Source organism: Trichechus manatus, unplaced genomic scaffold (assembly GCF_000243295.1).
Source record: "Trichechus manatus latirostris isolate Lorelei unplaced genomic scaffold, TriManLat1.0 scaffold00144, whole genome shotgun sequence".
In the NCBI taxonomy this organism is placed as follows: Eukaryota; Metazoa; Chordata; class Mammalia; order Sirenia; family Trichechidae; genus Trichechus; species Trichechus manatus.
In genome coordinates, this window is record NW_004444080.1 from 1260546 (window position 1) to 1275076 (window position 14531).

The 14531-nt window shown below is 37.2% G+C and overlaps 1 protein-coding gene across 1 annotated transcript in view; it reads left to right on the forward strand.

Annotated features, from left to right (window-relative positions):
• The window catches only part of MFSD14A (major facilitator superfamily domain containing 14A), a 55701-nt gene that overhangs the window by 19877 nt on the left and 21293 nt on the right, over positions 1-14531 (forward strand). Inside the window, exons 3-7 of the mRNA XM_004385716.2 lie at positions 6709-6771; positions 7539-7666; positions 9526-9640; positions 12097-12315; positions 13863-13976. Of these exons, the coding sequence (XP_004385773.1) occupies positions 6709-6771; positions 7539-7666; positions 9526-9640; positions 12097-12315; positions 13863-13976 (639 nt within the window). The remainder of the gene's footprint in view (positions 1-6708; positions 6772-7538; positions 7667-9525; positions 9641-12096; positions 12316-13862; positions 13977-14531) is intronic.

Consider the following 14531-nt stretch of genomic DNA (forward strand, 5'->3'; position numbering starts at 1 on the left):
AGAATAGTTACTGTACCATCAATTACTTCGTTTCCAACAAGACTTTGTTTTTCCATGGCTATTATAACTGTTACTCTTAGTTTCCATGCTTGAATTTAAAATGGCAAAACGATGAGTTATGGTTACAAGGGAGAGTGGTCTATAATGTTATCATATTCACAATTCTTTACCTTTTTCATTTTTTACTTGATCGTATATTTTTAAAAATTTTTTATTTTATCTTGTTGAGAATATACACCACAAAATATAACCAATTCAGCAGTTTCTGTAGGTGTAATTCAGTGATATTGGTTACATTCTTTGAGTTGTACAGCCATTCTCACCTTCCTTTTCTGAGTTGTTCCTTCCCCATTTACATAAACTCACTGCCCCCAGAGCTTCCTGTCTCATCTTTCAAGTTGCTGTTATCAGTTTGATCCCATATAGATAATTCATAAAAGAGCATAATGCTGAAGGCAGACATTTTTTATAGTTAAGCTAAACTATTGCTTGGTTTTAAGAAGACTTCAAGGGATATTTTTGGTTTAAGGTTTAAAGATTATCTCAGGACAATAGTTTCAGGGGTTCATCCAGCCTTCATGGCTCCAGAAAATCTGGAGTCCATGAGCACTTGATTATATTTTTAAAATCAAGCATCTAAGAAAAGTGTTTAAATATTAATATTAAGCTCAGCTTTATTTTTTCAAATTCTTTTCTCATCTCCAATGTGTACATATTTTTAATTAATTGCAGTTTTTATACAGTTCTTTACCACATTGCCATTTTTTTTCTTAATTTATGATGTGATGAGGAAAACCTGGGGGTGGAGGGCAGTGTGGCAGAGACTTGGGCAAAACAAGGATTAGGTTATAAAGATACTAGATTGAAGTGTGTCTAAATGCTGAGGCTTGTTATGCTGCAGGTACTTTGGCCTTTGAGCATTGCACAGCAAGAATCTTTCAAACATCACTTAGAAAATTGTGAGCATAGACATGTATGTAAATCTGTATACGCTTGTGCACCGAGTAAGGGGCAAGGTGGGTGAGTCCAACCTTTGCCTCTAACTGGGTGATAAGGATCAGCATGAATCCAATTTCCAAAATGTGAGAATAGATCCAGTCCTCACCTTCCTACTTCTCCGGTTCATCGCCACCCCCCCTCCTCCCCCCCAAGCAGCACTCTCTCTCCAACCCTAGCCACCTGGAGCTGGGTCAGAGCTCGGAAGTTAGACAGGCACCATCCTTTAGACCAGCTGTCCATCCAGCCTTCTCTGACCTTAGCCACCCAGAGATAGGTCAGAGCTTCCAAGTTAGAAGGACACCTTCTTTCTGACTGCCAAATAGGCAGACACCAGCCTCTGCCAGCTCTCACTGCTCCTGTGGGTTCATTAATTAATTGGAACGACTCACAGAATCTCACAGAAAATATGCCATACTTACAGCTACAGATTTGTTACAACCAAAAAGGATAAAAACGAAGAGACACATAGGGTGAGATCTGGGAGGGGTCCCAGCATGAAGCTTCTGTGTCCCAAAGAAGGACGTGCTATACTTTCCCGTGCATGGTCACCAACCAGGAAGCTTACCTCAGCCTCAGGACTCAGGGCTTTTACGGGCCTCCCCACATAGTCATACTAGATTACATCATACTTCCTGAGAGTTAGTCAGCATTGGGCCCCCATGTGGCCCCTCTTGGTCTGGTCAGCCCCCTACTCATTTGCCTCAGGTGTGGTCTGGATGGAAGGAAAAGGCCAAATTGCTTTCTGCAAGGTGATTCCACACCTTGCAACGTAACAGGCACACACAAACACACCCACTCTCTATGTCCCTCTATCCTTTCTGTAAATCAGGGACACAGTGTAATGCCTGTTGTAAAACTTTCTTTGCTGAAATCAGAATCTTCAAGGATGAGGCCTAGGCATGTGTATTTTTTAGAAGTGATTCTGTTGTCTATGTAGTATACATCAACAAATTAAGAACTGATTCAACATGGCTTTTTAAAGTTTCACTCATTTTGAAGCTTTTTGCTTACATTTTTTTTTTGTTGTTGTTGTAGAGGCATGGGTTTCAGGGGATTATGCTTGGTAAAAGGTACCAAGTTGTGGCACTTGTCTCTTTCTAGCCTGTCTTCCGTGTTTTGAAACTGATTATGAGTGATGCCTGCTCATAGCAACCCTCTGTACAACAGAACGAAACACTGCCCAAGACCTGCGCCATCCTCATGATCGTTGTGATGTTTGAACTCATTGTTGCAGTCACTGTATCAGTCCATCTCGTTGAGGGTCTTCCTCTTTTTCACTGACCCTCTTCTTTACTAAGCAATGTCCTTCTCTAGGGACTGGTCCCTCCTGATAACATGTCCAAAGTACGTAAGACAAAGTCTTGCCATCCTCCCTTCTAAGGGGCATTCTGGCTGTACTTCCTCCAAGACAGATTTGTTAGTTCTTCTGGCAGTCCATGGTATATTCAGTATTCTTCACCAACACGATAATGCAAGGGCATCAATTCTTCTTTGGTCTTCCTTATTGATTGTCCAGCTCTCGTATGCATATGAGGCGATTGAAAATACCATGGCTTGCGTCAGGCGCACCTTAGCCTTCAAGGTGACATCTTTGCTTTTTAACACTTTAAAGAGATCTTTTGTAGCAGATTTGCCCAGTGCAATACGTCTTTTGATGTCTTGACTGCTGCTTCCGTGGACATTGATTGTGGATCCAAGTAAAATGAAATCCTTGACAACTTCAGTCTTTTCTTTATTTATCATGATGTTGCTTATTGGTCCAGTTGTGAGGATTTTTGTTTTGTTTTTGTTGAGGTGTAATCCATACTGAGGGCTGTAGTCTTTGATCTTCATCAGTAAGTGCTTCAAATTCTCTTCGCTTTCAGCAAGAAAGGTTGTGTCATCTGCATATCACAGGTTGTTAATGATTGTCTTCCTTTTCGTATAGTCCAGTTTCTCAGATTATTTGCTCAGCATACAGATTGAATAAGCATGGTGAAAGGATACAATCCTCACGCGCACCATTCCTGACTTTAAACCACGCAGTATCCCCTTTTTCTGTTTGAACAGTTGCCTCTTGGTCTGTATACAGGTTCCGCATGAGCACAATTAAGTGTTCTGGAATTCCCATTCTTCACAATGTTACTAGCTGACAACAGACATTTAATGAACATAATTACTATGTGCAAGGCATTCTATCAGGCACTAATAAAGACAAAGGCATATTAAATGCAAGGCATAGTAGATGTAATGAGTATCCCTAAAAAGTTTGAAATATACTTAGAAATATTTATTAAATACATGAAAAGCTGAAAAATACAAAAACTAAATAACTCAGTACTGTAATACAAGAAATACCACAAGGCTGTATGTAACTAACTGCCAAGCTCTATAATGCTTATCATATGACCCTAAGGAGGAAAACGTTTGCTTTGGAGAGGAATGTTTGGTAGCAAAGGAGCAATTTCGAAGGTTGGAGGATTAACTAGATAGAGGAGATAAAGGGAGTAAACATTCAAAATAGATAGAATGTCATTTTTAAAAGTATGAGTGTTGAAAAGCTCAGGAATATTTCTAAAATAGTAAAGAGATCATTTGATTGCAATGAAAAATGGCTTGGCAAAATGAATCATAGTGGTAAGATTTAGCACACTATAAAGTTTCTTGTAGGCAATGATTATGTTCTTCATTCTTTGTAACCCCAAGCCCATTTTTTTCCCTAGAAAGATTTGACTGCATTAGGCCCTTAGTAATTACTGTATGAAAAGTAGATTTAAGCTGATTGAGGCAGGCTTTGGAATACCAGTTTAAGGAATTTAAATCATTTCTTTTAGTACAGGAGCTGACAAACTATGGCCAGCGAACCAAATTCTGCTCACAGCCTGTTTTTGTAAATAAAGTTTTATTGGAACACATCCATACTTATTCATGTACACATTATGTATGACTCTTTTTGTTCTTCAATGACAGAGTTAAGTAATTGTGGAGGAAACTTGTATGACCTGCAAAACTTAAAATATCTACTATCTGGTTCTTTACAGAAAAAGTTTGCAGACCCGTTCTTTAGATCTGTGGTCTTTAACTATTTATAACAGAGTTTTTCAACCTCAGCAAGTCCCTAGGTGGTATAAATGGTACAGATGCGCTTGCTGCTAACTGAAAAGTTGGTGGTTCAGGTCCCTCCCAGAGGTACCTCAAAAGAAAGCCCTGGTGATCTAATTCCAAAAAATCAGCCATTAAAAATCCTGTGGAGCACAGTTCTACTCTGACACACATGGGGTCACCATGAGTCGGAATCAACTTGATGGCAGTTAATTTGGTTTTCAACCTCAGCACTGTTGACATATTGACAAATAATTATTTTCTGTAGGGGGCTTCTTGTGCATTGTAAAATGTTTAGCAGCATTCCTGGTCTTTGCCTGTTAGATGCCAGTAGCATTCCCCCTACCCCGAAGTTGTGACAATAAGAAATGTCTCTGGACATTGCCGAATGTCCCCCGGGGGACAAAACTGCCTGTGGTTGATAACCACCTATTTGAGTATCATAAATATATGATTTTTTCTATGTTAATGATTTTCTTTTACTACTAACATTTCATTTCTGATTTTCTTTATTTTTACGTACAATGAGTATAATCAGCATAGTTTTTCTTCCTAAAGAGAATTCTTCCCTACATTGCCATTCTTTCGTTCTGTTGTACATAGAGTCAGTGTGAGTTGGAATTGATTCGATGGCATCTAACAACAACAACATTGTTTTTCTTGAGAGACATCATGGTATATAATGGAAGAGGTGTTGACTTTTAAGTTAAGCAAGAACTCAGTTGCCTCATCTGTGAAGTGTTGATGTTATCTAATTCATAATGTTGTTGGGATTAAATAAAAGAATATATATAAATCTCCTGTCACATAGGCTGTAAAAATGGTAGCTGTTGCTTATCATCTTCCATTTCCCTTTTCTAATTGCCTTTTCAACCAGTGGTTCCCAGTGGTTCACTTGTTTCCCAGTGAACAAATTGATGCTACATGATTCAAGAGCAGGAGTGAAGAAATTGTTTTATGTTTTCATAGGTTGGCATTTTTTTTTCCTTACTTGGTGGCAATTTAAAATTCCTTATTAATTCTCCCAGTCTGCTATCTCAGATAATATATACCTATCTGTAAGGGAGTTATAAGTCAGCTATATGTGGGAAACAGCATAGCATAGTGATTAAAAGCATGGATTTTCAAGCGTGACTTCCTGAATGCAATTTTAGTGTTGCTGATTACTGGCTATCTTAGGCTGGGTTCTCTAGAGAAACCAAACCGGTGAAGTGCATAAATGTATATATATATATATAAAGGAAAAAAAAACCCATTATCGAGTTGATTCCGACTCATAGTGACCCTATAGGACAGAGTAGAACTGCCCCGTAGGGTTTCCGAGTAGCAGCTGGTGGATTTGAACTGCTGACCTTTTGGTTAACAGCCATAGCACTTAACTACTGTGCCACTAAGGCTAGAGAGGTTTATATCAAGGAAATGGCTCACATGGTTGTCGAGGCTGGAAAGCCCAAGTCCATGGGTGAGGCTGGAGGCTTCTGATTCACGTAGCTTCAGGAGCTGGTGAACCCGAGATTGGCAGGTAAGACTGCAGGCCTCTGGCTCACAGGCTGCTGAGGCTGACAGATCCCAAGATTGATAGGTAAGCTATTAGCTCAAGTCCCAAGAACTGGAGGTCAGATGAACAGGAGCCACTTGCAGGATCCAGAGTAAGCAAAAGCCCATGAACTTTGCCAAAAAGTCCACCTGTATTGGATGCAGGCCACACCCCCAAGGAAACTCCCTTTCAGCTGATTAGCTGCTTGTAATAGATCTCATCATGGAGGTGATCGCATTATATCAGATCTAAAATTTTCTTTTAAAGTAAAGATGTCACTTTAAGGACTAAGGTCCTTTTTTTTGTAATTTAGATGAAGATTTACAGAGCAAACTAGTTTCTCATTAAACAGTTAATACACATTTGTTTTGTGACATTGATTGCCAACCCCACGACATGTCAACACTCTCCGCTTCTTGACCTTAGTTTCCCCATCACCAGCTTTCTTGTCCCCTCTTGCCTTTTCGTCTTTGCCCCTGGGCTGGTGTGTCCATTTAGCCTCCTTTTGTTTTTTGGGCCTGTCTAATCTTTGGCTGAAGGGTGAACCTCAGGAGTGACTTTATTACTAAGCTAAAAGGGTGTCCAGGGGCCATACTCTCAGGGTTTCTCCAGTCTCTGTCAGACCAGTAAGTCTGGTCTTTTTTTGTGAGTTAGAATTTGTTCTACATTTTTCTCCAGCCTTGCCCAGGACCGTCTATTATGTAACTGCCAAATTACATCATAACTGCCAAACCACCGAGAATCATGGCCCAGCCAAGTTGACACACAACCGTAACCATCACACTGGCTGTGTAATCTGGGGCAAGATATTTAACCTCTCTGTATCCGTCATTTTTCTTACAGGGTTGTTAGTATTAAATGAGTCAATATATGAAAAGTGCCCAATTCAGTGCCTTGTAACATAGTGAAATGCTGTATAAATGTTTTGTATTATTAATATTTACTCACATGTATAAGTCTGATACAAATCTGAAAACTTTTGTGAAGTAAAATTAGATTGTATTATGAAGGGATATTTGAAAATGTAAATGTAGAAATTTTACTAAGATGAAAATGTAGCATGTGATTTTTGTCTTGTTTTCATTTTTTAGGTATTACATGAAACCTTCCCTAAACATACATTTCTGATGAATGGCCTAATTCAGGGAGTAAAGGTAGGATTAATTAATATACACATACACATGTAAGTATACACACATACTTATGTAACTTTGATTCTGCTAATAAATTTAGTTAATTGAGTAGTGTTCATTTTTAAAATTAGATAAAGTATACCTTAGGGCATTGCACAACACTTTTTAGACTAACTGGGTTTTAAATAACTCATATATAGTCAACTCTATAGTAATAAACCACATTATAACAGATTGACTCTGTTTTATGTGTTGGCATTCTTACTCCAGAGATCTGAATGCTTTTATAAATTAACAAAAAGAATATAGATTGAGGAGCAAAGAACTATACACCCCCCCAAATATGTATATGTGTGTGTGTATATATATATTATATATATATATGAAACTATGCTAGTACGGTAAAATCTTGGTTATTATACAATTTTTTTTTATTATTGATTCAATTTGACCAACAAGTTTTATAAATAGGTAATTGGCCTATAGCTATAACACCAGGTAATTGGCATCTGATATTCTTTCTAGAGTTGCTGATGTTATTGTGAGTGAGAATTCAATAAAGCATTTGATATTTAATACTTCGCCAGAGCCCTGCAGATGATTCTTGGCTATCTGAGGAAGTTTTTTATTACATACAGATAAAAGATAGAAACAAGTTGTTATGTATCTAAAGTTTAGTGATATAGAAACAAACTTGTTTAAAATTCATCTGTGGCAGTAAAATTTTTTTTTTTTTTTTTGCTCATGGACATACAGTTTAAAATTTTTTCATTTGAAATTTTTTTTAGGGTTTGTTGTCATTCCTCAGTGCCCCGCTTATTGGTGCTCTTTCTGATGTTTGGGGCCGAAAATCTTTTTTGCTGCTAACAGTATTTTTCACATGTGCCCCAATTCCATTAATGAAGATCAGCCCATGGTATGTGCATATTTAGATTATAGCAACCAAATACCACTTTCTGTCATTGCTTTCTTAATGTTCTCATATTTCTGTCACTTTTCTTGTCTTCTTATCTGTATAGTTTTAGTTTTTTGTCTTCTAATATGTTTATTCTTTGACACAGATAAGAGGGCCCCTAAAAATATAGTAGCGAAATAAGTGTTTCTAAAGGCTTTTAGAACTAGATGATATTATAGAAAGCAGCTAGAAAACTGGCCAGCTAGCTTTTGGATTTCACAGCCCAAATTTCAAAACAATATTTCGGAGACTGGATAGGGTTGTTAACATTTTTATTTTCTTAAGTAAGACTGTTAAAAACATTCACAAAGTTTATTGTCATTATCTGTATTAATTAGGAATAGGCTTTACTTATATATAAGCAAGCCCAAAATAATAATTGCTAAAAATCATAGAAGTTTATTTCTCTCTCTCCATGTAAAAGAAGTCTGGAGTTGGGCACTCCAGAGCTGGTATGGCAGTTCCAAGGAACCAGACTTTTTCTGTCTTGCTGCTCTGCCATCCTCAGCTATCACCTCACTGTCCAACATGGCTACTCAAGTTCCAGCCATCAAGTCACACTTCAGGCAGCAAGACGAGGGAGTGACTCAGAAGAGCACACCGCCTTCCTTTTAAGGAAACTTTCCAGAATTCCCACCCAACCTGTGGTTGCATCTCTTTGGTCAGATTTCAGGCATATGCTGCTCCTAGTTACAAGAGACTGGGCTCATGGCCACTCTGATTAAAACTGGAATTCTTTCACTGAGGAGAAAGAGAGGAAAAGCTCACAAAGAGAATGATTTTCCCAAGGTAATAGAGCCCAATTTAGTTGTAAATCTATTCTCTGGCAGGTGTGTTCTTTCTGCTCTCCTGAGTATTAATGTTAGTTAATTCTACACAATTGATGGGCTGTATTTCCAGTGTATCTAGAAAGGCCATGGTTATATGTGGGGCAGGATCTCCCTTGCATAGGTTGGGTACAACTTTAAAGGCCACGCCCTTGATAACTGCTAATAATGAAAACAAAACCTTACCAAAGGAATCTAGGAAATGATCAGTGTGTTAGAAAAATATTAGTAAGCAATAAAGTCCTGGTGGAATTATATTTTGAAAATTCATTATGAATACACATGATTTTAAAAACTAAACATCAGCATTGCAATAAAACCCAAAAAAATCACACCTATTGCCGTCGATTCCAACATCCAGATATTTTAGAATCGTATACAGTAAAACATAGTTTGCTTTTTAAAATATCTTTCGTTTATTCATTATAGTAGCTGTCTATTCTCAATTTACTTTGGACATTACCATAACAGGTTTCTTCTGTGTGAAGACTGAGTTGTTTGTTTTGCCAACATTTGAAGAGCTAAAGATAACCTGTGGAAAAACATCTAGTTTCTATATATCGGCTCAAGATAAATATGAAGCAACTCGTGTCTCAGTTATATTTATTGAATTTTTTTTGTGCAGTACTGTGGTGGGAAATACTTAGGTTATGAATGAATTTTAATAAACTTTTAGTTAATTGCTGTTTTTGATAGAAACAATAGCAAAGCCGCGCTTAACATTTCAACAGTTGGGTAAAAGAGTGACATGAATACATTATCTGAGTTTAAGTATTCCTGCACATTAGCTGAGTTGCTATTGAATGACTGCTAATATCCCTGTGTTTTCATAGTATCTGTGGCTTGTGATTTTTAGAAGACTTAATCCATGAACTATCCTAGTAAGCTGTTCACTGAAATTAGCTATTCTTATTTTAACTCATAGAAATGGAGGAAGGCTAAGATAATGGCAGTTGTTCTAACCATTTCCTGTTGATTATCTTTCATTCCTAGGTGGTACTTTGCTGTTATCTCTGTTTCTGGGGTTTTTGCAGTGACTTTCTCTGTGGTGTTTGCATATGTAGCAGATATAACCCAAGAACATGAAAGAAGTATGGCTTATGGACTGGTATGTGTGTTTATTCTGTGCCTTTTATATCTGCTGTAAAATACTATTAAATATTCCATATTACAGGTGGTACAAGCCTTTGCATTACAAGATTTATTTGTTGCGTAAAATATATTTTGCAATAAAATCATCCATTAGTGTACATTAAAAATATTTTTAAACACAAAGCCTTGTAAGTTTTGATACCGTCAATTCAGGAAGTACTTATTAGTCATATATGTCAGATTTGAAATTATAGAATATTTTACCTTATAAAAACAAAAACTCGTTGCCTTGGAGTCGATTCCAACTCATAGTAACCCTATAGAAATTATTTTCAACAGAATCCTAAAAATAAGGAATTATTTAATATATCATGAGCTAAAAAAAAACAATTACTGTTCATTTCATCGGAGCCCTAGTGGTGCAGTGGTTAAGAGCTATGGCTGCTAACCAAAAGGTTGGAAATACGAATCTACCAGTTGCTCCTTGGAAACCCTATGGGGCAGTTCTACTCTGTCCTATAGGGTCGCTATGAGTCTGCATTGACTCGACAGCAACGAGTTTGGGTTTATTTATTCATTTAATGGCTGATCTAAAATACAAAAACAAAAACAAAAAAAAATTTAGCTTAGGGATTGGCAAACTTTTTGTAAAGGGCCAGATAGAAAATGTTTTTAAGCTTTGTTGGCCCCATACAGTCTCTGTCATTCTTCTTCGTTTTTTGTTTGTGTGTTGGGGGAGGGGGTGTTGTTTTTCGTTTTGGTTTTACAACTCTAAAAGTGTGGTAACTATTCTTATCCGGATTTGGCCCACAGACTAGTTTCTCATCCCCTGATCTAGCTGATTAGTATATTTTAGGGTTGATTAATACTGTTTTGGTAAACAGAATATTTAATGGTAGTACAGTCCTTTTTTTATCAAATCTAGGAATAGAACGGCAACCCATAAGCACAGTAATATTCAGATCATTATTAGATAGCCAGAAGTAGGACAGTGATGAGTTTCAGCAAACACAGTACAAATATATTTTGATAAATAAGGACCAAATATTGTGTTAGGCTGAATCTTAGTTTTATGTGGGGCTGTCATCTCTGATTCAAAGGCCAGTATAACAGAATCATGGAATTAGAACATTTTGGGGGGAAGTTATCTATAGTAAGAAACTTACAAAGAGAAGTAATGATTTCAGTTGTAAAATTAGAACATTAAGTGATTTGAGGCTGATGATAGCCAGTTGTTTTAACAGTGTGTTGAAGTATAATTTATATGTTATACAGTTCATTCGTTTTATTTGTACAGTTCATTGAATCTAAGTAAATTTATACAGTTGCACAACCACACCACAATTCAGTTTTAGATTTCCTTCAGCCCAAAACATTCCCTCGGGCACACTTGGCATTAATGCCTGGCCCCAGGCAACCACCAGTCTACTTTCTGTTTCTATAGTTTTGTCTTTTTTAGAAATTTCATATAAGTGAAGACATATAAAATGTGTCTATCTTCTTTAACTTAGCATAATTTTTTAGGCTCATCCATGTTGCTACATATATCAGTGGCTTATTACCTTTTGTTACTGTGTAGCATTCCATGGTATGAGTATACCACATTTTGTTTATCCATTTACCAGTTGAACATTTGGATTGATAGCCACTGTTTTAAAGTCATTAGAATTTTTATGAACTTGTTTAAATAACTGGCCTTTGAAAGTTAAATTGCTAGACCTGAGCATTTATTAGTAAACAGTTGCAAATAAATACCTTCTTTTTCCAAAAGTCATGAATGGCATAGAAACAGAATACTACACCAGAGTAGACTCTCATGCACTTCTAACATTAATTTCAAATTATCCGCGGAAGAATGTGCCAGTTATCTGCTGGCAGTCTACTATTAATTTCCAAGGGCTTTTTATCTGGTAGGCCGCGTATGTGTCCTCTCTACTTGAATCTTCATCTTCACCAGACTTGTATGGACTTGTGTGAACTTCCTCAGAATTTTAGAGACATGGTTAGAGATATTCTCATAATATTGTAAAAATATCACAATGAAATTGAGATTCCTTAGAGCAGTGGTTTTTAGACTTCTTTCAGGAGCACTAAGTGTTATGTTGAGGTGCCCCAGGGTCTAGCATGGCTGGCAGGGATGGGGGGTAGGGGCATTTGCTCCAGGCTCCCATCCCTTTCTCAACTAAAACAGTTCCTCCTTTCTCTGTTTTATACATTAGTTTCTCAGTAAGATTTATTTGAACAAAGGACTCTCAGACTTAAAGGAAAGCTTGAAACCAGTCTATTAAATACTTTTTTAGGTAAGAGCCTAATTCTCTTCCTGCAAAACAGAGTGTAAGAAAAGTGGCATAGGTAGTAGACAGAAAGGAAAGGTACAACAGAAAGTTTGAAATAAATCGAGATTATGAAAGGAGTTATGGGGTGTTGAAGTAGTCAATAAGTCTCTTCCTATCTACCCTTAATTTGATGCAGGTTTCAGCAACATTTGCTGCAAGTTTAGTAACCAGCCCTGCCATTGGAGCTTACCTTGGGCGAGTATATGGAGACAGCTTAGTGGTGGTCCTAGCTACAGCAATAGCTCTGCTAGATATTTGTTTCATCCTTGTTGCTGTGCCAGAGTCGTTGCCCGAGAAGATGCGTCCAGCATCATGGGGAGCACCCATTTCCTGGGAACAGGCTGACCCCTTTGCGGTAAGTTTATACTTTTTCCTTCTCTTTGGCAAAAAACTGAATGCATGATTCCATACAGCATTAATATTTTGTTGTGGCTGCTTCCTTGGAGAAAACATCTTGAGGGATTTTGTTTTATTCTTTTTAACTTTACAGAACACTTAGTGGAGGATGAAATAAACTAGAAAGACAACTAGATATCTGTGTGCCTACTGCCAAAAGGAATCGCTGTATATTTTTAAGAATAGTTCAGTGTTTTGTTTTTTTTTTCTAAATTTTACTTGCTTTGTTGTTGTTGTTAAGAATATACACAGCAAAACACACCAATTCAACAGTTTCTATATGTACAATTTAGTGACATTGATTACATTCTTCGAGTTGTGCAACCATTCTTATTGTCCTTTTCTGAGTTTTTCTTCCTCATTAACATAAACTCACAGCCTTCTAAGGTTTCTGTCTAATCTTTCGAGTTGCTGTTGTCAGTTTGATCTCATGTAGATAAATCTTAAAAGAGCATAATGCTCAAGGAAGACTTTTTTTTACTAGTTAAGCTAAACTATTGTTCGGTTTTAAGATGACTTCAGGGAATTTTTTTGGTTTAAGGTTTAAAGATTATCTCAGGGCAGTAGTTTCAAGGGTTCATCCAGCCTCCATGGCTCCAGAAAGTGTGAATTCCATGAGAATTTGAAATTCTCTTCTGCATTTTCCCCTTTTTGATCAGGATTCTTCTATAAAATCTTTGATCAAAGTGTTCAGTAGGGTAAGCTGGGCACCATCCAGTTCTTTTGATCTCGTGACAAAGGAGGCAATTGTTCATAGAGGCAGTTAGCCGCACACTCCATTTTCTCTTCCTATTCCTGATGCTCCCTATTCCTCTGTTGCTCCAAGAGAATAGAAACCAGTTGTTGTGCCTTAGATGGGCACTTGCAAGCTGTTAAGACCCCAGGCACAATGCAGCGAACTAGGAGATAGAACAGCAGCACTAAACACGTTATTAGGCTAATTAACTGGGATGTCCCATGAAACCATGACCCTAAACTTCCAAACCAAGGAACTGAATCCCATGAGATGTTTGATTGTACATAAGCAGCCTCAACAACTACTCTTTTTTTTTTTCTTTTTGGTCATTGTTGTAAATATATTTATCATACAACTTTTGCCAATTCAGCTTTTTAAACACATGTGCAACTTATTAACAGCAGTTACAATAATTGACTGGGTAACCCTACCCTTAATCAATGCGATTTTTCTGTCACAGTTAACCCTTTCCCCCTCCCTCCTGTCCCTTGTAGCCACTATAATAAATTTTGATCTCTGTACATCTGCCTTTTCTTTCTTTTTATATAAATGAGGTCATACAATATTTGCCCTTTTGTGATTGGCTTATTTCGCTCAGCATGTCTTCAAGCTCCATCCATACTGTAGCATGTATCAACACTTCATTTCTCCTACTGGCTGAGTAGTATTCCATTATATGTATGTATCACATTTTATTCGTTCATCTGTTGATGGGAGAATAATTCATTGTTTTTGATATCAAACCTTATATCAGTCTTTTCTTTTTCTAGTCTTTAAAAAAAGTGGGCCAGGATTCCATAGTGCTGCTAATCTGCATCACGGTGTTTCTCTCCTACCTACCGGAAGCAGGCCAATATTCCAGCTTTTTTTTATACCTCAGACAGGTAAAATCCTATTCTACTAAGGTGGTTTTTTTTTTAATCGTTTAGTACATAATAATAAAAAAATACTTAATCTTGAGAGAGGTAAAATCAACAGAAACCTTTAAAAACAACTGCCATTTTGTAAACAACAGCTCACTAAAAATAACCTCCTGTTTTATTTGGCTGATGTTCCTCATTCGTTTTTGATGGGGATGTTTTATGTTCTAATTCATGCGTTTCTTGTGGAGGTGTCTTGCATATTGTGACTTTTGGCTTAGACAAAAGATAAGTTTTCCCCTGGCAAGATATGTGGTTTGGTTTTATTTGGTTTTTGCTTATACAGGTGATGGGATGCCTTATTCCAGTCACTGGCTCTAAACAGTCTTTGTGATTTAGAGCATATAATAGTAGAGCAGCCAGCCAAAATGAAGGCAAAAGCAAGTTTATTTCTCCTTGACATTAATCTTATTAGGCAGAGAGCAGGCTTTTAACCATACCTGTATAAAGCATGTAATGGTGGATCGTTTAATTGTAAAATGGATTCTGAATGCTTGGTAGTGCTTTCCAAGTATTCGA